This window comes from Haemaphysalis longicornis, unplaced genomic scaffold, assembly GCF_048455015.1.
Source record: "Haemaphysalis longicornis isolate Haplotype H1 unplaced genomic scaffold, Haemaphysalis longicornis Haplotype H1 scaffold_4, whole genome shotgun sequence".
NCBI classification, from domain to species: domain Eukaryota; kingdom Metazoa; phylum Arthropoda; class Arachnida; order Ixodida; family Ixodidae; genus Haemaphysalis; species Haemaphysalis longicornis.
Genome location: NW_027526361.1, coordinates 221,262,827 through 221,288,390, shown reverse-complemented (window position 1 = coordinate 221,288,390; position 25,564 = coordinate 221,262,827). Strand labels below are relative to the sequence as shown.

The 25,564-nt window shown below is 46.4% G+C and overlaps 1 protein-coding gene across 1 annotated transcript in view; it reads left to right on the top strand.

Annotated features, from left to right (window-relative positions):
* Window positions 1-4,955: 4,955 nt before the first annotated feature.
* LOC144178079 (ATP-binding cassette subfamily G member 4-like) overlaps window positions 4,956-25,564 on the top strand; it is a 77,059-nt gene continuing 56,450 nt past the window's right edge. The window contains exons 1-6 of the mRNA XM_077705606.1: window positions 4,956-5,285; window positions 9,097-9,147; window positions 10,325-10,501; window positions 14,435-14,594; window positions 19,493-19,682; window positions 24,940-25,085. Of these exons, the coding sequence (XP_077561732.1) occupies window positions 5,267-5,285; window positions 9,097-9,147; window positions 10,325-10,501; window positions 14,435-14,594; window positions 19,493-19,682; window positions 24,940-25,085 (743 nt within the window). The 5' untranslated portion in view covers window positions 4,956-5,266. The remainder of the gene's footprint in view (window positions 5,286-9,096; window positions 9,148-10,324; window positions 10,502-14,434; window positions 14,595-19,492; window positions 19,683-24,939; window positions 25,086-25,564) is intronic.

The window sequence follows — 25,564 nt, the reverse complement described above, 5'->3', positions numbered from 1 at the left end:
CACAAGCAATTCCTAAACAAATTGGCGGAAAAAATTTTAATGTGGCAGCAAACTTCCTGAAATCTGAAGGGTGGCGGTTCGTAGTGTCGAAACTTGACACTACAATATGTGTCCCTGTCACGTGACCTGCAAACCTGGCAGCTACTGAAACTGCTGAAAAGTTTATTTACGTATTGAAAACCTTTTAACACAAGTTTTTAAACAAGTTTAAATTGTATATGTATTTCTAAACATTATTTTGAAAATTTTAAAGACACGCCACCCGCCGTCGCTGGGTTGCTCTCAGTGTGGCTAACTGAGCCTTCATGCCCACAATCAACGGCAGCGTTCAGTAAACAGACCCACTGAAGGAGCTTTGACGATTCTGCCTGAGCCAGGGGCGTTTGTTCTGGCAAAATATTTGATTTCAGTTTCCAAATGCGCCAACGGAAGCTTAAAAAAAACGTCGCGCCCGGGGAGAATAAAACTTCCCACCTCCGCAACGTGAAGCCAGATTCTACCTATCGTCTACCCCAACAGATGCCGCATTCGTGCAAAATAGAGACTAGAGTTCCTCAATATAGCTCCCTGCGGAAGCTATATAGAGGAATTCTAAAATAGACCGTTGCATTAAAAAAACATATAATGGAACAGGAAAGCCTGCGATTCAAACATTTTTAGCTGGGGACAAGTTTTTAAATATCGTTTTTCATTTCGCATACAGGCAAACGTATGTTGCCGAGCTACTCTATGTCATAGTTGCTAGCATTATTTTTCGGAGGGACACATACGGCTCGTAGATCTAAAAATTTCGATTTAAAAAGTTCTAGGGCATTATCAGCAAAACCGTTTCTCGTCAAGGTGCTTTAAGTGATGGTCTTTCATTTGGGATAGAGAATATATACTCGACAAAAATTGGTTTTCTCCCTTTAACACAGGTGCTTTAAGTGATGGTCTTTCATTTGGGATAGAGAATATATACTCGACAAAAATTGGTTGTCTCCCTTTAACACAGGAAAGGAATTTTGGCGGCGTGGGGCACAAACATAGGCGTGCATGGTTACGTCTGCTTTTCCTGTCGTAGGTCTACTTTTTTCAGTGGTTGGTTTTCATTTCTGATATATTTGTATTTTCCGGAATACCTTTGGGTTTCTGTATGAAAGTGACAGAGGTGGGTCACGTTACTATTTTGAACTCACCTAGCTTTGTTTGTCATGGTGGCCAATCAGTGGCCTAGTATGGGTTAATGAATGAGCCATCCTCACTCTCAAGTTGTGACGTCCCGTTTGTGGGTGGGGTTTTAGTGGTAAAAATGAGTAGTCAGATGTTTTGAGGACGAACAGAGACAGCGGAGAGCGCGGCGAGCCCCGCTCGACGCGGGCCTTGCCCGACCTCTTGTTTGCGATCACGAGCCATGAGAAGTTGTAAATACGTAGTGTAAACAAAGTGTACATACTGTGTATTTTGAGTTTGCTTGGAGTAGACCGTCGTTGGCTATGTGCCGTCGGCCAACGAGCCAGCAATCGTCGTTTCATCGGATCATCGCATCTTCGATGCTGGATCATCGACTTCGCCGACCGATCCACTTTGAAGTTTAACTGACCTCATTCATGAAGCGATCCTTTTGATGTTCATCTAATATCCTTGGCACATCACCATCTAATCATACTCCCTCATCTCTCCACTCAGGCGAATCAGCGGTGTAAAAAAGCTCAAAATGTTTTATATCCACATGTATATTGACTCACCCGGGCATCGCCGGTTACTACAACCGCTAGTGTTCAATAAACGCTCTTTCAATTCCTGCGCTCAAATTTTGTGTCTGTCTCCACGTCACGTCCCGTGGGGCAGTTGCAATCACAAACTGCAATACGCTGAGGTGAAAAGCTTCTGCCGCAATAGCTCGCTAGCTAGGCAACGATGAATGTGATTCGTGAGCACCAGCATTGAGGGATGTTAGAGCTTTGGTGCTAGATCGCTTAGGACAATAATGAGTCCAAAAAATCACAGGAAATGAGGGGCTAAGCGACAGTTGTACAAAGACTTATTCAAGATGGGTCCAGTCATCGCATGCAGCAGCGCAAAGTGACATTCACGGCGCCAAAAACGTGTACTAGATGAAAATAAGCAAGCGCTCTCTTAATAGGCGATAAATTTGTTCATACTGATAGTGCTAACAAAATTCTTGCTGAAAGAGGTTGCTGGAGCTGTAGGGGGCCAGGTTATCTGGAGTGCAAAGCACCAGCGGAGTGTGCTTGAGGACCCCTTCACTGAGTGCTGCCGACAATTACGCCCTCGCCCGCAGTATCTTCATTGCATAAATTTAATTTTCGGGCTCACCCATCTCAAGACGGTCTCTGTATTATTGGCTGTTACCAGGCAGCAGTAGCATAAGGGGAATGTATCGGATCATGCTCAATTAACGGTTGGGATTGGACGTGAGTTTTGGCTCGTTTTAAAAATTCGCAGAATTCAATCCAAATATTCGTGCCAAGTACTAATTGAACTTAACCTTTCTAATCGAGGTTCTACTAAACACAGACACACCCACACTGCGAACTATGTGGCAGTGAGATGATTATTTCAACCAGGAATGGGGAGCTTGACTATGCTGAATATAATCATGGGCGTGCTTGCGGTGCAACAACCTGTGTGACATACCCGGTTGTTAGGGTTGGTCGAGCCTGGGTGAACGAAATATTAAAAATCTGACTAAAAGAAACAACAAGTTTATGGTTAACGCAATTTGCAATTAACTCGAAAGAATACTGAGTATGCTATGGTTTATTCACATGCCAACAAACGCACATGGGCTGCACAGACGGCAGAAAAATGAGCTTGGTGTAAATTAAGGTTGCGTCTTCTGCGCAAATGGTCGAGAAATTCTTAATTTCGCCGCCGTCGGGTCGACTCTGACGTCAAATTGGGCTCACAGAGGATGTTTCTGATGTTTTCAAAGCTGCCGGGGCTGTATTGGAGTGAAGCACTAGCCGGAAGATTTCAGATCACGGTTTAGAATTTGGAATCATCGCTTTCATGGCGTTTTCAGGCACGATCTTCTAATTTCGAAAGTGCTTGCGGACTCAAAATAATAAACTGTTTTTGTTTACGAAAAAGCTACTGATAATTCATGTCGGACGGTACAATTCTCGGTCATAAATACAGCGAAAGGAACTATTTTTTAAAATTTCTTTGTTTTATCTACTGTGAAGCAAGCTCAAAATTAAGCATTTCGTACCTTTATTAAACCAAACGGCGCTTCAGTTCTAGGTTTTGCTACTTATTCCACCCGTCAGAGCGTAAAAAATGCACAAGAGCACCTAAATCTTCTCGTATGAGTACGGTGTGAAAATGAGTAGCCATCTCTTCTCCCTGACTTGTGTAGCGCTATTATGCTACTAACTTTGTGGCCCCTAGTTCAGCGTTGCTAATTGTATGAGGTCACAAAACTCTCAAGAAAAACCCTTTCGTTCAGTACCCTTTTCATTCTTATCTCTCTTCTTTGTGGGACGATGACTAGGACCGTTAGCCAATCGCCTTTGCCCATCTTGCCAGGCCTATATACGTGCTTAGGCTTAGAAAAACGTAAAGCTACGCAAAACGATGGGCCCAGCAACGTCAAGTCATTGTGTGTCATGCTGCGAGTACTGTTTCCCATATTTAGCCATTAACTAATGCTAAAATTTTTAGTAACGATGTGTTTGTTTCCCCAGAGTTCAGCGGTGATCAGGAACACCAATGACCGGGTTCCCGTTGGTTTGGCAGCAGTACCAGCTGGACAATGGAGAAGTTCTCAACAAATGGCTGTCGAATTTATGACTTTGGGACGTGGCAGAAAGTATGAGTCATGAAAACATTATACAAATATTCATATTAGGCTACATAACAAATGCATGAGCTACAAAAAAAAGTTAGCTCCAAGCGCGTACTAGTCACTTGATCGCCTTCTATCCCGTTTCATAAACCATGTTGAGCGTTATTGTCGGAGACACTGTTGCCTCCGCGGGTTCCGCCTTGTTGTCAGGTGCGCCATTGCTCCCTCACCATTCGACGGTCTAAAGCTTCAAAGGCCCACTTGTTCCTGGCAAGCATATAAAAAGGTATAGCACGGATTGACTGAAGATCAAAGTCACGAAGGAGGAACGGCGCTGATGGTAAGGACCTAAGAAGCCAAGCCCCTAGCAGCCGGCGCAGTGGCGATATTGTTTGATTGATTGTGAAGTTCAACGCGCCGACGCTACTCAGGCGATGAGGTGAGCCGTAGTGGAGGGCCCCAGATTAATTTTGACAACGTGGTGATTTTTAACGTGCGCCCAAATCTCGAACATGCGGGCATTTTCCATTTTGCCTCCATCAGAAAAGGGGCCGCGCGGCCGAGAATCGAACCCGCGTCCTTCGGCTCAGCAGCGCAGCTCCTTAGCCACTGAGCCACCGTGGCGTGTCCGATGCGGTGGCGCGTAGTTCGAATTCCACTTTTCTATTTTTTTCTCGTTCGAATTATTCGTGGCAGAGGCCCCTAATTGCGTTCGAAATAACGAGCTTTTCAATACATAGGCTTCTAGGGAAACTTGGCCGGACAGAATCGTACAGCTAGGATTATCCATAATATTCCAAATATTGAAGTTTTATTCGCCCTCATCCTGGCCTACGGGACCTGGCGGCCGTACATAAAATCATGGCGGCGGTTACGCGAACAAAGTTGTTACTACTTCATCGCCTTCTGCACAGCTCCGGCCGCACAAGCTGATGCGGACCATCTCATATGGGCGTGTCCTTCACTGGCCTCAGCCAGAAAGCGACACCTGAGAGGCACAGGCCTCCGTCCTGGAAGACCCCCCGAAGTTCAGCGGTGGCTCTGGGGAACCCACCACCACTCCCTTCTTGGCTCCCTTCGAGAGACGGGTGCCCATGTATATTTGTAAATAAGTTATTTTTATGCGAACGGGCATTCTATCGCAAAAAAAAAGATAGTTGTACTGATATGTAAAATTTATGGGGCAATTTCCTACATAAATCCCAACCCACTTCGTATGTTTGCAGCACGCGGCACTATGCACTTCTTCATTGTAGACGGGCCAGATTGAGTATTTAATAAACGGCCATTTATCTACAAAATGTCCTTTATGAATGGGCCAGAGCGCTTCCGAAGCAAACATACAATTTCGGTTTTCTCCTCATTGCTTTAAGCGCTGTCCAGGCTGGCCGGTAAAGAAGAAAGCGAAGAAGGGGCCGAGTATGCATGGTGCTCGCGTCGATCGGGCAAGACGCACAGTGACCAGGAACCAACATGACTTCCAACGCGACAGGTAGGTCCCCTACCAAGCACGTCGTCTGTACTGCGGAATGTTCGCTCTAAACCACCGCGAAAACATCGCTTATGCAGCTTTTTTCGTGACGCGGACGCAGAGCGTAAGAGCGCGGTTTTGGTGTGAAAAAAACATGCCCCTGTCGTTGCGTTATGGATGTGGATGTGTTGGCTGCAGCCGGCGCTTTTGCTTTTAGGGATATTTGCTAGAACTGCCTTCTGATCCGTTGTTCAAGCGTACTTCTTGTGACTGGTATGTCTGCCTCTGCAGGTAGCGTAGTCAGCCGTGGTTAGCGTTGCGCAGTGGCTGCGTCTCTGGTTTCTGATCACGAAGTCGGTGGTTCGATCACAACCTTTTCAATCTTTGTTTTGTTTATTTTTATGAACTTTGTTATTTGTTATTTTTGTCGCCCGATAGTCACTATGTTTATTTATAAATAAACCTTCAGGGGCTGGGTTACTTTGGGTTGGGTGAGGCTGTGTTGGAATGGGTTGGGTTGGAATAGGTTAGGTCAAGTTAGGTCAGTGTAGGTTATGTTAGGTTATGTTTGATGTCCGCTTTAAATACATACGAATAAAGCATTCACGATAAACAATGCAGCTGCTCGGGGGATAGTAAAATACCGACTGCAGCCAAAAAAAATGCCGGCATGATCACTACTAGCGCAGTGCCGGCAACTTTTCGCCCAGCCTATTTTGCCAGCCGGGGGCACATTAGACAGTTCCTTGTGTGATCCCATCTTGGATTTGGGGTATCTTTCTGTGGGCAAAATTATTTTTTAGTTGTTTCTGCACGGCACTTTTGTTGCCTCCAGTGGTGCCCGTTGCTTCGTTTCTTTTTATCTGCTGCATTGTTTAATGTAACGTCAGTTGAATAAGTGTCGTTAGTTAGCTGTTTCCCCCACAATAACCTACTCCATGGACGGCTAACCTTACCTATGAACGGTAATATCATAATCTATGTGTTTTAGACTCAAATTTGGCGGGAATAAAGTACACTTTAGTACAAAGCGGAGTACCACAGCTATGCGTCTTGTTTAGTAAAACCGCATTCTGTAGCCTTAAAGAAAAACATGTTTTAAAAAAACCTACTATCATATAAATATTCATCTAAATCAACGCATAACTAGCCGCGCAATTACGTAAAGTTATAAGGTTACTAGTCTTACGAACATTTCTTATAAACTGCAAAATAGAATCTGATGCTCAAATTGTGGCAAAAACATGCGGTGATTTTGCTTGTCTCCATTTTTTAAACTCTCCCCACGCTTGTGTTGCCCGATCTTCCTGTAAGATTTGGAAATATGTGTTACCACTGCCATGCCGTTTATAAGCACCTCATGCAACATCCACAAGCGTTGCGCGTGTTTTTTCTGCTTGCTTAGCGAGGTTATTCAAGTTCGGCGACTCGCCGAAACAGAGAATGCTACATGCACAAATCCTGCATCCTGACCTACTTCACCAGTAAATCCAAAGCTGTTTCTAGGCTCACGCTGTATCACCGACTCTCTTCTGTGGGCTGAATTATAATTTTTTTTATATAATGCTTTGTAATACGTATGATGACATTCGTTTTTTTTTTCTAAACCTCTTATCAGTGAAAATACTGCATAGACGGAAATATCACAAGAAATCATCACATTCTAGCCTTCTTTCCGCATAGAATTCATAATTGCAAAACATTTAACCTGTTAATTTCTAAACACTTACACATGAACGGCACTAAGCATACAACTCGCTTGAATTGGTTGTGACGGCGCAACAAAAACGTGCCTTGCTTCAGAGGGCGTCCCACATAAGATAAAGGAAAGGCCACACAATCAATGTTTACGGGTTATATTCGCTAACTTTAATTTAAAAGTACTCATAGACGTAAATATTTCTGCAGACTGCTTGGATTGTTTCCGCAGGCTGCAGGGAGCTTGAGTTAAAAGTCCAACTTGCCGAACTTAAGATCATTTTGTCTATTGCAATTGTGCATTGACTGCATCGACACTTTTACGATAACATTGCTTTATTTATGCTTTGCTACTCAAATGCAGCTTTGTTGTCATGCTTGCTCTAACACGCCTTTTCTCAATAATCAAATTCTCCTGGTCGGTAAAAAGTCATTTTCAGAGACATTGACGTGAAGGCCGCTTTAATATCATTAAAAAATTATTCAAGAACTTGCTCATTTGAGATGAACTTCCTCTTTACCTTCTAAAGAAATTTGATGTTTCCTCTTGCGCATTCATGCCTATCTCTTCGAAGACAACGGCTCCCACAAATGAAATAGTCTCAGCTTTGACAAGAGTTGCCCCCCATTCAAAATCGGAATTACATGAAGATTCTCGTCCTCCTTAAACATGTTCCTCTCAGTGTAAATTGGGACCTTCTGCGTCAATCTTTTCCTGGGCGGACTTGCGTATTTCATTTACTTCATTGCAAACTATAGGCTGCTGTAAATGATTAGATAATAACTGAATGGCATTTACTGCCCACTTGAAGCGAAAAAGCCCATCAGGTCAGTTAGATGGGAGTGCTTGTTGCATCGGCATCCTTAAAAGAAGAATCACATCTCAGCATTTGCCCTATACATACCGATATTTAAAATGAGACAAACGAGGAAATTTTTCCATGCTAATATAATACAAGCTTCAAACGTGAATCCTAACTTGAAGAGGCCAAGTATTTTTTTTCTGTTATTTGCATTCACTCCCGTGAATTACTACTACATCAACAAAAATATTTGCCCTCTCTGAAAAAAAATTCACGCGGGTGCTGAGGACCATCCGAAAATGTGAGGGCCTTCCGGAGACCCTCAGTTGAACTTTCGGCGTAACTGCGGCCTGACCCATAACTTATTTGACAAGCCCCATCGGCAGCACCCTTCGAAGCTCGTTCCGCTCGCTATCACTTTCCAGCCATTGGTAGACATCGGACGCGCCAGTACCATCACCTCTCAAGGTGCCTCGACTGCACGAGAAGCGCCGCGTCTTCCTTTGGCACCGTGTTTCCCTTTCCCAGCTCGCGCTGCGTCTCCATTTCCCCTCTCCAATTGCACTCCTCTGCGTCTACGTCCCTTTACTGGCGGGTGATCCCTGGCTCAGGATCGGCGGCTCGCGCTTCCAGGCTAACGCTGGTTGGCTCGCGCAACTTGAACCTTTTGGGGGCGCTTCTATGCATGTCACAATGAATTGGCGTATCTCACGCGTTCTATAAAATATTCAGACCTACGGATTTCGCCTTAATGAAGTTCCTATATTTCAGTCCGATCGCCTATTTTTTTTCTATCTTTTATTCTTTTTGTTGCCCTCCAATCAGCGTGAGAGTTGCTTCCCGGCTGAGAAGTGACAAGTTCGCCATTCATGCTGTCCTGATGTAACTGACGCTCCCGTCCGGCGTTAAATTTGCGTGTTTTGCTCCTAATTTAACCCTAACAAGCCAAGAGGGCGCAGGTGTTCAGTTTCGCGCAAAATAGTTCAAGCCTTCATCCTTGTATCATGGGTGTTGATGTTCCCGCTGTGGCCCCACTTCTTTCAATGTAAAAGCTTCTTAGAATCCACGGGAACATATCCATATATATATATATATATATATATATATATATATATATATATATATATATATATATATATATATATATATATATATATATATATATATATATATATATATATATATATATATTACCCGAAATTTTTGCACGTAGTGTTGCAGTGTAGTCGATCCTAAAATAGGAGTATAGTTCCGGATTTTTAGTTCAGCCCCGAGCATGAGCTGCTCCGCATCTAAAATGGCTTACCTCATTCCCCCTTCGATCACTGCAGAAAAATCAGGCTCGCCTAACGGCCAGACGCAAGCATCCGCCAGTGTTAATGGTAAGTTTTCATATTCTTGTACGCGACGGGCATAGTATTGAATGTATAAGCGCCCTTCAAAAATTTACACCATCTTCCCGCGAGGGGAACCATGAGGTAGATGCGACGCATCGGGGGTTGCCGTTGCTTTTCCGTTGTGTTAGCGTGTGGATTGCTGTTGTTGTGTGTCCTATTTACGCAGCATGTTCACCCCTGATGCGTCGCATCGACCCTATGGTTCCCCTCCCGGGAAGATGGTGTAAATTTTATGGTTGCGCCGACCATCGCGATATCAGGCCTGTTAGTCTCCATTTCAAATCATCGGTGGTCACCGGAGGATGCCATCGGGGTAGCGCCGGCGGAACGACTGAGCGGAGCGGCGCAGTTACCGTGTTTATATGTACGGTGAGGGGAATGAGAGAGAGCAGCGTAGAGCAGCGCATGCGCATGTGTTAACCCGCACCCGCGCACAGATGGCACGGTGACGGAGCGAGCGCAGTCGAGCGCTAACACGCAGATGGCGCTGCGGTGAGAGCGGCGCTAGCGCGCAGCTGGTGCGGCGAGGTGAATGGGGGAGAGATGCGGACGCCGCCGGACTACGCCGGAGGGACAAGGCGGGTGAAAGAGATGCGTTTCATCTAAAAAACGAAACGATAATATGCCAAAAATTTACTGCCTGGTTGTGTCACCCTGTACTGCACGCAAATAAGTCACCCTTTTTCACAATTTTCCGCGGCTGTACACCACCGCTATTCTCGTAACACGAAGATACAGCAGTCCTGGTGACCTCAGCGTTAAAATCCAGGACCATAATGGCAGCTGGCCGACACTATCGAGAGACGATTCAACATGCAGCTAACTTTGGATACCAGGCTTAGCGGGCTAAGGACGTATACAAACCCAAATTTGTACTATATCACAGCTTCAACGAGCGACTGATTTGTACGGAATATGCCTAATCTGTTCATGTGACCATAGAAACATACTAAGTGGTTAGCACTCTTCGTATTGAAGATTCCGCACCGGCCCACAGTTCAACTTTGTGGTTTCTTACGCAACTTTTTTGCGTTGTCACCAATGAAGTGCAGCACCTCACTTGACTGACGGTCAAGACCTCTTGCTTCCTTTCTTAGGCTTTGTTCAAATACTGCCTATAAAGGAAAGAGCAGACTTAAAATCTCATTCCATGATTCCGCAGCAGACAAAGGCACGGTCACCATGTTCTCGGACTCCGAGCTTCTCCGCAAGGTCCAGTTCCCCGAGGGGCAAAGTTTCGCTGCCGCTAAGGTTCCGGGGCCACCGAAACAACTCCCTGAGGAAAAGAGGCTCTCTGTACGGTGGAACAACGTCTCCTGCACCGTGCCCATCATCAAAGGTACGAGGACGCTGCACGCTGCGGCCTCATATAGGAGACCCTTCCATAACCGATACTTCCAGGCCTGAAAAAAGTCCATAAAAACAGCATAGACAGGCACGATCGTATTTCGTGTAGAATCATGAAACAAGATAAGAGATAAGACACGAAGGGAGAGCGCCCCCTGAGCTCAGTGACTGCTGTCTTTTTTCTGTTCGTGCCACGTCGTGTTTTTTGTTTATTCATTCTTCATTCATTGATTTAATTATTCAATATTTCAAAATTTCGTTTTTTGTACGAAGGTAAGCAATATCTACATTGAAAGGCCGAAGATAAATTAGTGCATTCAGAAAAAAAGGGTCGGTGCAGTAATGTGTCTTTCAAGGTGTCCAAAGGCTCTCGAAATTTGTTAGGCAGCACTTCCGACTCAAGGCCGATCGCCTTCTGCTTGGGGGAAGCACTTGTAATTTAAGACTGGCTCCTCCTGCTTTCGTTCATGGGTGGTAAATTGAATGGATTACCTGCACCAATCTATTACTAATACAATATATGTCGGAATATGTCGTTAAAGCGTTTCCAGTTGATGCGAAAGGCCACATTACTTTCACACGATCGTCATTATTTTATCACACTCTTTTGCACGGCTCGTACCGTATCCTTTAGACCGAACTTCCCGCAGCCGACCGGCGCTAACCAATAATCGCTGACATGTCTTGACATGATGCTTAGCCTAGCTCTCAAGTCGTCTCACTACACCCAGCAATTTCATTTCTTTGGATGATTGGTTATCGCTCCGTGGTGCGCCTTGTACACGCTGGGACAAGTCAGCCGTGATACATCGCCAACCATCATTCGGGCGCAAGAGAATTGAGGCTGTTATAAATAGCATTTCTGCTGCTTGCTTAAAATTAGTCTCACAGATGCCAGTCGATCAGTGTACCGGGATGTTGGAACACCGGTTGTTTGCCAGCCTGAACTTCCCCACGCCGTTATGTGCACAAATTCCATCTTTGTAAATGATACCACCGCTAGCTATGCCTTGTCAAAGGTGTACACTCTGATTGAATACATCAGAAAATGACGGTTCCGTGCCACGTTTATTCTGAAACGCGCACTTCGCGTTTAAGTTTTGTCCGCAGCATACCCATCAACAAAATCTAAAAGCAGCCACGTTAACAAAATCTAAGAGCAGCCACGTTTACGCACGTATGAGATAGTCTATCGGCTTTCGTGAAAGCGTGCAGTAGTTGAAAATGCAGGGCCACCCCCCGCTAAGCAAGCAGTTTTTCTGCATCGCTGCCGGTTCTGTGTGCGTATCCTGCTTCTTCACACAACGCCCTCTGACGTCGGCAAGTTGGCGGCCCTCGCACTGGGTTGCCAGACATGTGCTGACACTCATGGCGCGCTCTAGCCCAGACCGGGAAGTACAATCGCTTTGCTCCACTAGTGCGGTGTAACGATTCGACGATAGTCTATAATTGCCTATTTTTCTCTTTTTGTAAGGCGACAGCCCTATATAACCCATTGGGCGAAAAGGCTGGCGCGCGGCTTCCGCAACACAAACACGGCTTTTTCACCAAGCATTCTTTTGCACGAGACATTCCGGTGTCGCATTCTGCAGAGAAAAAAATGAGCGCCCCTACCCTGTGAACACGAAAGTCCAGCGAACCGGGCGCTCTGGTTGGGTTGTCTATGTGGGATAGGGACAGCGACCCGATCTCCTATGCCACAAAGGACAAACCATTGTTCGGCAGAGACACTAACGTTTCATTAAAGTGCGGCTTCGCCAATCACAACGCAGGCCGCAGTCATACGCCGCGTAGGTGGCCGCCGAATAGAGCGCGGCATTCCGCAAGGTCAGGAGGAGAGAGACAACGCGAGTAGCGAGGAGTATACACGACTCGGTAAAGAGTTGGCGGCGGTAAACAAGAGTGTAAAGTGGGGCTGTGACCATAGTCCCTAAGTAGATGACCTTCACTGTCCAACACATGATAACACAAAGCATAAGTGGAACGCGCTTCCCGTAAATGTAAATGCATGGCTGGGAGGACATTTTTCCAGGGGCAATATGTTCGGTCTTGTATCTAGAATCTAGATATAGAGGACCTAACTTTTTTTTTCATTTACTATGTATTTTCCCACACGCAGAATACAGGTTGCTGAGTAAATTGTTGCCGCCTCCGCGAGACCCTGGGACCCTAGCAATAAACAGCTTCGCTGTAAAAATATTAAAACGACTTCTTCGGATTTGTTTCATATCACGAGCCGCTCGCTTAAGCTCGGCAATAGCGAGATGTTGTCGTCCCCTCCAGTACACCACACATTAATGAAGCGGAAAAAGCAGCCGCGAAATTCACCATGGTCGCCAACTCTAAAATTACATGGCAGCACGACCGAGCAGCGGCACAACGCGTAAAAGGTAGATCAAAACATTGGAAAGCGTTCAGGTTACAAATACTTTCGATAACGCGAGGCAGAAACAGTGGCACCTGAAGTGTTCAACTGATAATTCGTGCTGTCGCCTTCACAAGATCTACGAAGTGCATATTCGCCATGGATATTTCATTTATTTTAAACTGATTAGACTGTAAAAATATGGTTGCATTTTAAAGCGGTGGGGTGTTTCCGTAGAGTAGCATTCAAGACTATTTTCAAATGTCCGCAGCTGCATCGAAAATCATGCCGGTGCGCCATGAAAAGAGGGTAATTAACACAATACATAAACAGTGCAAATGTAAGTGTTGAAAGCTTTAAATAAACCGTGAAAGAGCAGACTTTGCAACGCAGTAAAAGGACTTATATATTAATTTATGCGTCATTTCGCAGCGTTCATATTCGGATGTTCTTACGCGCTCTAGACGTCAAGGAGTCATAGAAAACACAACCTACTTGAGTATAAAGAAGGCACCAGAAATAAAAGGAATGACATCCAAAAATTTAGTTGTTTGCATCGCCGAGTTAATCTTTCTAGCAAGGTAATTTAATGAACCATGGCACGCGCAGCACCCCTCATGGTTTTGCATTGCCGTAGTTTGAATGGCCTTTCAATGTAAGCGAGCAACCTGTTTTTTTAAGCCGCATCACACCGGATTTGTACCCAATCGTTACATGTATTTTGTGAGCAGGCTGAGTCCAAGAAAGCCCTAACAGTTCCATTGCATATGTGTGGGCACTCTTGCTTGTGTGAGTTACTCTTCATTGCTGTAACTGCAGGCTGAATGGTGCAGCCGGCTCAAGCGTTCTTCCAGAGACTGGTTGTACTATACCAAATAAGTGATAATGATTCCCATCACGACATATTTTGTCTGCAGTAAAGGGCATAGTATTGTAGGGTGGTTGCATTTGTGCTGGAAGCATTACTGCGGCGTGAGCATCGTGTTTTTGTACTATAACGTCGAAACCACCGTGTTGTGGCTTCAGACTTAACAACGTGCATTGATGAGCTTGATGAGCTCCTCTAGAAATATATTGAACACTGCGTACAGGAATGACGCTGTGCATGGGGTCCATTTGTCGTTCAAAGCGCTCGCAACGCAGGGACGAAGAACCCAAGAAACACGGCACGGCGATATCCCTGTGTGCCTGTGTGTTCGTCCCTGTGTTGTGAGCGCTTTGAACCCCAAGATGAACAGGTACCAAGCAGCCGAAATATTCGTCCTCTTGTAGTATTGGATCAAGTCAGCTAAATTTCTCTGGCGCCTTCTAATTCATTAGGGCCGCGGCCCTAGGAATACAACTGCGCTAAAAATACAAATACACTGTAAATACACCTGCACTAGAAACACCGGCACCGTTGCTACAAAAGGCCCACCATGGCGTATTTTACCAGTAGCAGACACATTATACACTGCGCCAACCCATGACACCTGTCAACACTTCTCCCTCCTTTTCCCGCGCTCTATTCAAGGCGAGGGTTCTGACCTGATCCACTCTGGTCCCTTGTCCCCATCGCAGGCGTGTTTGAGAAGACCGTGGACTCCGTGAGCAAACATTCACGGAAGAAGACCGCAGTGCGCTCCATAAGTGGCAGTGCTGAACCCGGGGAGATCGTGGGAATCCTGGGGCCACCCAACAGCGGGAAGTCCACGCTGCTCAATATACTCTGCGGATACTGGTAAAGGTGCTGCGCGCCCACCCGGTTGAGAACAGGTGCGAGCTTAGTCTTGAGGCATCTGCGCAGGCGCACCTCGTATGCCAGGTGCTCAATGGGGGCATTAGTGCTGTTTTGCAGAGCCGCTGAACCTGCGGTGCATCTTCGTTCGTATGTGTGGAGGGTAAAAACAGCGCTTTAAAGAAGAGACCAGTGGAGGAATTGGGATTTTCAGTTCAGTTTCAAGCGTCCACTTCAAGCCAGCTCTGGTTGTCTGAGAAGCAGGTTAACGCCTCGCAAGTCCCGTTTAAAACGAATGAAAAATTGGCACTCTGGAATTTAACGCAGCTATTTGCCGGAAGCCTAACTATCTATCGTTGTTTAAAAGTGAAAGTCTGAAGCGCCCCATTCTGCTAAAAAGCCCCGCCGTTGCTGTCCTGTCAAGAAAATGGGCTCCGCTGTAGAGTAACTAAATGGTTTATTATGTGTGATCCGGTACGAGTTGAACCCGGGCTTCATTGTAGTAGCGCAATATTCTGCCCACTGCGATATCCCAGCACGGTGTGAGCGGTAAGAAAAGTTTCTGTCGATCTTCCTTTCTTCGTATTGTCGCGTAGCCAAAGACGACGCAGTTGTCTTGAAGGAAAAACAAGTTTATTGGGGCAAACTTGTGCTCCCCTAACAACTCAAAGAATACACAGGCGGCGAAGTAGAAGTCAACAAAGTGACGTGCGCAGGCTAGTGTCGGCGAAAGGAATGTCGCGGCGTCTGCTCTACGGGAATTTATCTTTGAGCGCGGGTGTTTCTCGAACCATCGATTTACATCCAGAACATTGCAGATCAAAGAAGATTATTCCAGGCTACTGGCGTTATAGTGAAACACTCTCCTTATCATAATGAGATAATTCGTGCGGCATACAAATAAAGAATGGAGGAGGAGGAGGAGGAGAGAGAGGAGAAAACTTTATTGAACACCGAGACCGAGCTTGTAAGTGGGCGGGGTCCTCAGTCCAGTGCGGCCTGCCGTCTTCGTCCTTTCAGCGAGCCAAAGCTGCTTACTTTTAGGTCCGAGCTGGCAAGTTCAGTCTCTCACTGCTCGTATGTAGGGCTGGGAATATAAGCAAGGTATAGGTTTGAAGGCATGCCCAAACCATATGGAAGAGCGTTGCTGGGCTGCCGCAGTGCCTGCACAGGGATTAGTATATTGTGGGGTGAATGGCGTGTAGCCGTGTGGGATGTGGAAATGCTTGTTTACTTGTTGTTACTTGTTACTTGTTGTTACTTGTTACTTGTTGTTCTTTTGTTATTTTTTCTGCCGGTGGCGGGAACGTGCGTCGTGTGAGCATGTAGTGTTGGGGGATGTCGTTGTATGTAATAAGTGAGTGTCTGGTCCTCTTATCGTTCTCTTGCGGTGCCAGGCGAGCAAGATCCCGGGCGTGAGCGTGAGCCGCTGCATTGCCGCGAAGGGATAAATGGGCAGGCATCCAAATGATTTTGACGGTTCTTTCAGGAGGGTTTTGAACTAGGATGCGTAAGGCTTTCGTGGAAATCCTTCCAGCTAGAACACGCGCGTCGCTTGGGACACAGATAACACAGCCGGGTGCGGCCGGTCAGTAAAAAACAAAACATAAAATAAACAAACCCAATGCATGGTTCGCGGCAGTATTTCTTGCCCACTTGAGGGATTGGGCCGGAATTCGAAGCTTTTATATTTCTTCGTGCTTTCCTTCAAAGAGTAAGTGAAAAACGTTCTGGTCAATTTAACCGCGCATCGCGATGCCTGCTAAAATTAAACGAGTCGCCTTTTCACAACAGGTGACACATCAATTTAAGGTGCTGCTTTGGCTGTATGCCGAACCTCAACCTGCAGGGATTTAGGACGTTCTAACCCAGAAAAGTGCACAAACTACAGTTTCCGCCCCAACTTCTTATTCCTTTTCATTTTGGTAGTCGCGTACACTAAGCAACCTGCTAAGGTAGCGTGTAGACCGCATTTTTCACTGTCATTGCCAACAGCGGGTGATACAGCCTACTTGAGATGGTTTTACACATGAATTTTGAAGACGATAGTCTTTCTTGGGATACTTGAACGCAGAAATTTTGGTCTGCCTGTATGTCTGTCTGCCTGTCTCTCTGTGACGCGATTCAGACCCCCGGCCAAATTGAAACAGAAGCCGCTCAATAGTCTTATATACCCACAGCCAAATCTAAACGCCTACGTCCGGTGGCAATGTTCGTACTTGTCAACATTGTTGAACAAGGACAAGACATTACGCAAACATGAGGCTGAAAATCAATATATAAATGATATTTGCAGTGTTCCTATATTAAAAAACTCGTGGATGTTTGGTTTTAGCGATAGAAAATGAAATACTAGAACTACACAAACCCATCTCCTGCTATTGCCCGCGCTACTATAGCTCCTGGCGACATTTAAGAAATCAAACGGCAACAGTAACGAAAGGTTTCACCAGATAGGTTCCACGTTCTACTTAGAACGCACGTGGATTGGGCAACGTGGTTCTATAAACCTCGTAGTATAATATGGTGCCTCAATTCACGCGCGTCTCCGCCGTACGGCAGCGCTGGCATCGAGCCACCCGGCCTGGAGCAGTGGAACGCGGTAAATTTGAGCCAACCTCTAGCGTGTTAACTTGGGAGCAACGAGACGGCAGAAGAACAGCATCAGAGGTGAGCGGGAACAGAAGGGAGGCATTTACTTGGCAGGGCGCCAGTCGACTATCGTCTTTCTTCGACATTTGCAACGACAGGAGCAGATACAAGGCCATTTTTTTTTGCAAACATTGCTTTTCATTTCCCGGGTTTTACGCATCAACTTTTATAGTAGCTTATGATTAATTTGCTTTTTTAGCACAACTCTGCCGAACGGATGAGGCCACTACAGAAGAGGAAGAAAATGTTTGGGCAACATCTACAGTAGCTGTGCGATTAAAATTTTTTCTTCAATCCAAATTCTTAACGTTAGAAGTAAAGTTGACTTTATTTCAGGTCACTATCCTTACAGTGAACTTCCCACTATTTTTTGCCCAACTTGGCCGCTTGCTTTAATTTGATCCACAGTTAATTTTTTTTTTTTTATGCGCGAGGTACCTTGGTTACAAGCAACGCTGCTTACAGTGATGAGGTTGGCTTCCGCGAGTAGTAAACAGGCAGCCTTATTATATGGCCTACAAACGCGAAAAGTGACTGTGAAAAGTGACAGTGGTTGTAGTCGGCGTCAACACGAATGGCACCTAAAGTCACGTGACCTCAGCGGCGGGACCTGCGCAGCGGAGGAGCGGGGTGTTGCTCTGGAGCCTTTGCTCGTGTGTAGCATTCACGTATGCAGTCTCACTTAGAGTGCAGTATTGTGCGAGTTGGTAATCCGTCTTAATAATACAGCGCAACAGGAACAAGGACTTAAACCGAGGCACAAAGGACGAGCGCTCAGACACACAGACGCAGTTCACGTCCTGCGTGCCTCAACCTAGACCCTTGTTTCTGTTGAGCTGGATTTTCCGACAGTATTAAGTGTCTCCGCTAAATTTTTGTCAAGGCTGACTCTCGAAACCTGATTAAGCTTGCCCGATTTACCAACACAGGTACATAAACCTAAACAATGTGGTGGGAGCTTTCTGTTTACAGCCGACGAGAAACAAGCGCTTCAACGACACGTCAGGATCTGATACGAAAAACGTACGCACTCTCACACTCCTATGCTTCCCCAATACCATCCGTCTGGTGTAGCCAGCTAGGTCTCTTTGCCAGGCCATCCGCACCACTATCATTAAGGACTATTCTCTGTCTGGACGTGTTCACATGAAGCGCTGCAAGCATCTGACTCAATCCTAACGCCTTACTCAGAGGACACTCTAACCTGTAAGAATTTTAAGACGAAAGTGTTTTATTACGGGATTCACGAAGATTTCACTTACGGAATTTCCGTCACGGAAATGACGCCAGTACAACGAAGCAAGCGGCCTGTAAAGGGTGCACCCGTGCACACAGGGTCTTCTTGAGGGGAAGCAACCTTTATTTACTAAAGAGCACGTTATACTTCGGGTTTTTCGTTTTCAGGTTTCATATTTTAATACCAAAGGGTTTTATGCCGGAATATACCAAGATTTCACTGCGTTATATCCGCCACAGAAATGACGCCAGTACACCTTTGCCGAAGCGACCCGCCAGCAGGACGTCGCTCGCCAAGCACACCCACAAGACAGCCGCCGACCCGCAAATCATGCTCAGCTGCAGATTTCGCTGCGCATTCCATTTTCGTGTTTTGCCGATTCCTATGACAGAGGAATCAACCACAGTTTTTTTATTGAGAATGGCGTGCTCTGGATATCGCAGGTCGATATTCGTAGTCGATATTCGTAGAAAAGCAAACGTCAGCGGAGAGTCTCGGCAGGCCGGCTCCGCCCCCCCCCCCTGTCCCCCCCCCCCCCTCCATGTTCAGGTTCCGCAAGTTGGTGCCTGCGCGGAAAACGGCATGGCAGTGGCAGGTCCCGCATACTCCATTCTTGGTTAGATATATTTCGCCATGCACTCGTGGCTACTGCTTACCCGAAGAGATTTCTTGCATACGACCGTAATCCACAGTTACCAACTCTCCGAACATCAAGTATTTATTGGTGGCAATAGGCTGCGAGTATTTGTTTACTCTTGAGGCCCTCATAAAGCAATCGTAAAAATTCAAATCTGGTATTATTTCCTGTTTTGTCAGTGATCTGCAGTTGGTACCTCTGCTCATCACTAAACGCGTAACTGTGCTCATCAAAGCCATTCATAACGGAATCGTTCTCCTTAAATCACGTTCCCCGCATACCAATAAAACGCACTCGAATAGGAGCGCCAGAGAAAAGGCGAGCAGGCGTGACTAATAGCGACGTCATCAGCTGCCGTCGGATTTTGCTTTACAGCCGAGAGGGCTACGGCGGGGAAGTGCTCATCAATGGCGCTCCGCTGGACCCGGACGAGATCAGCAGACGCAGCTGCCACATCCCCCAGTCGGACCTCCACCTGGACTGCTTCACGGTCAAGGAGACACTGTGGATCGCCGCCGAGCTGAAGTTCCCCACGTCCACCGAGCGCAGGAAGAAATTCCGGGCGGTACGTGCGCCTTCTCTATATTCGAAGAGGCACTGAATTGATCTGTCAAACTTCTGTTCTTGATTGCGTTGCATAGACTGGCTCAAATAAAGACACCTTTCATTTTTTATCCATGACAAGTATTAATTTCATAAATCATAACAGACAAAAAAATACCATCCGACATTTGAGGCGGCCGAAACAACTAACAGGGACGCGTATCCGAGATGCGATGTGATTGGTCGTTGTGCAGGATTGAATTCAAACCAGTTTCGGTTTCGGTTCTGGGAAATAACCACGACCGGCTTTATAGATAGCGACCTGCCCATCGCACCCGGCAACAATAGGAGCTGGCATGCCAAAATGATGCCGTGTAGGGATGGCGCGTCCGTAAGGTGAGGTTATGTGTAACCCCCAAACTCGCCAGCTTCGCTTTGCTCGAGTGGGGCCTGCGACTGCTGCAAAACAACTGGCGGCCGAACCTGTCAATGCAGATTGTACCGATCATTACCTATATTCCCGGCCCGCAACGACAATTCATGGTTAAGTATAGAACTGCTTCTTAGCAAAGGAATAGTGAACTGTACAAGTAAACCACACTGCTATTATATCCGCTTGCTCGACTGGCGTTGTTTAGTTTCGAGCAGTTTCGTTCAATAATAACACGCGGAAACTTTGTCGGCTTTAGCTTTAGGTTGAGGAGGTTTCTCTTGGTGTGAAGATCGTCTATGAACGTGCAAAAGTTTACAGGGAAAGCTGGAATCTGCATAAACACACCAACAGGGCCATTCTGTTCGTGGAAGCGTCGCCATTCTTGCGGGAAAACAAGTTTTTTTTTTTTTTTTCAAAGAAGCACTAATCGACGGCAACCTTTTCAGCTGCTGCGGCGGTTTTACTATAACTGGAGTGCCGTGTTTGTAGGAGTTCCTTATAGGTGGCTCACAGGCCCAACAAATTGGAAACATGGGTATGACAGCCATCCCAGTTCAATCCTTGCGTTGAGTGCCAAAGCTATCTTCGGAATACCTTTCTGAACCCCCGTCCCGTACCCGATCGGAGCCTGGTGAAAACAAAGTACCCTTACCTGGCGCTTGCTTGACTTCCTCAGCTATTCGCAACAAATACCATCGGGCAGCCACGATATGTTCACTGAAAGTGTGGTGCAAGAATATTGCGGGATCTTTCAGCATATTCTTTCACGAAAGCGTTTCTTTTGGCTAGGTTTGTCGGCTAGCCTCCTGCCTAAGTCGGCTATAACCCTGAACCTCGGCGTCAGACTTTTTCAAGAATGACTACTTTTTCAAGAATGACTATTCGTGAGCTGTTACACTGCCTCCACCCGCCGCGGTGGCTCAGTGGCTAAGGCGTTGCGCTGCTGAGCACGAGGTCGCGGGTTCGATTCCCGGCCGCGGCGGCCGCTTTTCTGATGGAGGCGAAAAGCAAAAACGCCCGTGTGTACGAGATTTCGGCGCACGTTAAAGATCCCAAGATGGTCAAAATTAATCCGGAGTCCTCCACTACGGCGCGCCTCATCGCCTGCGTTGCGTCGGCGCGTTAAACCCCCACAATCAATCAGTCAACACTGCCTCCACATAAGCTTAAGGCCAATCAGAACTGTGCGGGAAATTTCTTCCGCACGCGCTTTTTTTGTTATATTCGTGCTATGAGTCGCAAGCCAATTGGCATTGACTGCGCGCCGAGTATTTTTTCCTGTTTTTTTTTTATCTTTAGATGCACCATATGAAACACTGCGCGCAGAATGCTTCTTCTTGTTCATTTTTTCTGCTGAGTTTTTTTTTTATGTCAAAATGCGCTGAATAATTTTTGGGGTTTTATTCTTTCGAATGTACGCGCGCTATCGATAGCTTCGAACGCCATGGAACGCGTTAGCAAAGGTTTAGCAGCTGTGGACAATTTTTTGCGAAGGATATCTGGATGGGTGCGCGTTCGGTGGACGCCAGCCGGGTGAGTGCTCTCGCTGGCCTAGCCATGTAACAACTCCGTGTTAAATAACTCATATTTAGGCCCACCCTCGAGCCAAGAAAATGTATGCGCTTCCCCCAGCGTGAATCGGCAGACTGAGCAACACGGACCGAGTGAAAGACAAAATGACAATGGCAGGCCGAGCAAACGCCTATGCAGCGGAGAAGTGGGGATTAACTGTAGCGCTCTAATGGCGTAATTCGCTCTCATAGAACGGCAAGACTCACGAAAGAGAAAAAAATCTTTGATCAGGTTTCCAACTTGTCCGACGGGCATAGAGAAGTAAGTTTTGGCTGAGGTACTTGGAGAACCCCTATTCTAAGTACTCGATGTGTCTGTTGACTACGTTCTGGTATCATTTTAGCTGCAGCAAATAGTTTAAAAATGTGTTGAAGGGTCCCTTGAAGAGCCTGATTCTTGGCGGGTTTGTGAATAATAGATGCATTGGTTTAGGTACTAAAAAAAGTCGGGCGCATTGAAGGTGAGAGAAAAAGCACTACTAACAACTGCCTTATTGCACTAAGGTGCAACGACATATATACGATAGTAATGGCCAGCGGATCTGCGCGCAGAACTGTACGAGACCACTTATCGGGATACGGACGAGCTGTATCAAATCATCCTATATATGTTGTTTCACCTCAATGCAATAAACCATTTGCTAGTAGCGCTTGTCCTGTGGCCATTCAAACCTCGTCATCAAACCTTCTCTATACCTTACCATGTCTGATCAGAGTCTCCGCTTTGTTTAATCCCTTCAGTGCAAACAGTAGTGGATCTTCTGTGCTGTTACAACGAAAAGACAAGGCGAAGACAGGGGACTACAAAGCCAGTGCCTAAAACTTGTTCCTCTTAGGAGCGAAGTCATTACGATATGTTAATTCTGTGGACGGACAATACATACGTTTATCTCAGTGCGTGATAAACATAGAGCAGTCACGCAGAACCGATATAGACCTGTCGTCAAACTTTATTTAAAACCCACAATTTTTTCAATATTTTCATTGCTGTCCGACAAGAAAAACCGTAAAATGCGGTCCCCATTGCTATCTGGAGGTGTGATTACCGATGTCTTAGCTTACCGTACGCTATCGACAACATAATAAAACACAGACGTAAAGAAACCGGGTGACTACCATCGGGTGACTAAAGCGGGTGACTAAACACCGGTGACTACAATCAAAGCAATTTTTTTAATTGATTGATTGATTGATTTTAAGCAAAGCAAAGCAATTTTTGTTAATTGGTTGATTGTTAGGCCTAACGCGCCAGCGCTGCACAGCTGATGCGCGCCGTAGTGGAGGGCTTCGAATTAATTTTGACCTTCCTGGGGATCTTTGACGTGCCCGAAATCTCGAACACAGGGGCGTTCTTTCTTTTCGCCTCCATCAGAAAAGCGGCCGCCGCGGACGGGAATCGGACCCGTGTCCTGGGGCTCAGCAGCACAACGCCCTAGCCACTGAGCCCCCGCGGCCGGTCGAAGCAATGTTTATACACGGAACCACCTACAATTTCGTTTCCTGCTGCGCATTCTAGATATTGTGGCCTCCAACGAGTGGGGACCTAGTTTCACGTATCTTGTGACAGCACTGGTGCAGAACTTCAATGATAGCAAGAAAACAGATTTACGGAGAACCGGAATACTTTACACCCCGTTTATTTTGCTAAGTTGCGTTGAGATGGGCCACTAAGGAGCATATAGCCATGCTTTAAGCTGATTAAAAAAGTGGGCCCTCTCCACTAGCCTGAAACCTCTCTCCTGCGGGCTCATATTCGGTGGCATCTTTGTTCTCTCAGTTATCTTGTAGAGCGTCGCCGCCGGGCAGCGTCTCGTTCTGCCTCGGCATACCGCCCTCCCCCTCACACTTTCGCCTTACTTTCCTCTTCTGTTTTCCTTCCGTCTTCGAGCAGCGGCCACATAACTGCAGCGCACTAAAAAATCATCGCTTGAGACATCATAAAACCAATGAAATGTCATATATTTGCCTTGTCCGATTTCTCTGTTCGTACCACTTCCGGACAAAAGGAGCTTCTCCGTAAGAGCTTTGAATCACCGGCGCTTCCGGGCCTGGATCAGATGAAAAGATGGGATAATTGCTGCAGGTCCCGGGTTCCCACATCGGCTGCAGATAACCGCTTCCGGATGTGACTGCGTCGGCGTCAGAGACAATTTAGGACATTGTGATTTGCAAAAAGCAAAATGGGGAGACGAGCTGGTTGATAGTAAGCTCAGTTGGTAGTAAGCGCTGGTGTCGTTTCCCTTTCTCGTCCCTGTGTCTGTTTGTGCTTAAGTTTCACTCATGACTGTTATAAGCCTTTAAACTGGGACCGCTGCTAAGGATAGAATTTTGTACAGGACAGTGCCGCTGTTTGTACATAAAACCGGACTACACCCTCTCCCATTCCCTCATGTGCCCCTTACCTAGGCCTCCACACTTTTTTTTATTCACATTATGAAAAAAAAAACAGAAAAACTCGTGACACGGAATAATACTGACCTGATAGTTTGGAGTGCGACGTGAACTGTATCGCTTGGATAAAATTTCGTGACCCAAATGCGGGCAAACGCATACAGCAAGTATGTAGTCCAGGGTTCCACGCGAGTGCGTCTGGGCAGGTTGTAAGTTCACAGCACAGTGGGTATTACTGGCCCTATCAAATGCACAATTTTTGCAGTTTTGTTTGGCAACGTGCTGCAAGACAATTGTTAACAAGGATCCCGTATGTTATCCGCAATATCGATTGTGCATTTTACTGTGTTAGCGACCGTACCTTTGCTGTGAATAAAGTTTCAAGTATTGTATAGTTCGTTGGGAGCCCTCAATAAAGGCAGTGATTTTCAAATGCAAACGAGCGTTGACGCTGTAGTTTCGTTTCGGAGGAATCTCGCTTGAGCGTTATATGTTTAGCGACAGCCTACTCTACACAGATCATACACAACGTTTACCAATGCGGACACGTTAATCCAGAACAGTACAACCGCCAGTAAGTTGGCTGAAAACCGATGTCTTGCCCGTTAAGTAAACACGTTCACCTACAGTCGCCTTTCCTTATAGCTCCCTTGCGCCTACTCCGCAGCACTCGTAAGGCGAAGCCCAATGCATAACGTGCACCATTATTCACGCACTGTTGGGTCTTTCGAGGACAACGCTCTGTGCCCACCATTCGCGTCCTCGCATTTCTTTACGAATTGAGCTGGCCCCGCATTTTTTTTCATTGTGATTGGGGCCTAGCTGTAGCTCAGTGGCGGCACTCCTCAGGTAACCGTCTTGGCATTGCCCCTGTGCCGTTGCAGGTGGTCAACGCCATGGAGCGCTGGAACCTCTTGGACGTGCGGCGGATCCCGGTGTCGCACATAAGCAAGACACACCGGCGGCTCCTCACCTGCGCAGAGCAGCTCATCCGACCACAGCCGCTTATATTCGCCGACGACCCCACAAGGCAAGGTGGCGCCGTTACGACACATGGTGCTCTTTCCTCCACTTTTGTCTGAATGGGAACGGCCAGCCGTAATAGTGTGGAGAAATATTTGAGTGTGCCCTAACACGCATTTTTGCCGCACGCAGGAAATACTGGTCTCCCCAGTCTAGCCTCTAAATTTGGTAGTGAGAAGCTGTTTTACGTTCTTGTATTGCCGTTTTTTTTTACATTTTTCTAAAAGTAGGAAGCGTGTAGAACGTCCTGCTGTTCATGGATAGTGAAAAAACTAGCATATCATGTTTCATCCGCACGTTCCTTTCGTATAAGAAAAGCCATTTTCCTCCGTCTACGCAGTGTTTGTGAACTGCAGACTTCTATTAACGGTTCAGGCCATGCGCATGCAGAAAATGCATTGCTTGCTGCACCTGTTAAAGGAACCAAGGTTAACTATGGAGAACTCGAATATATATAATCTTATGCCTCGAAGCTGTATTTGTGCT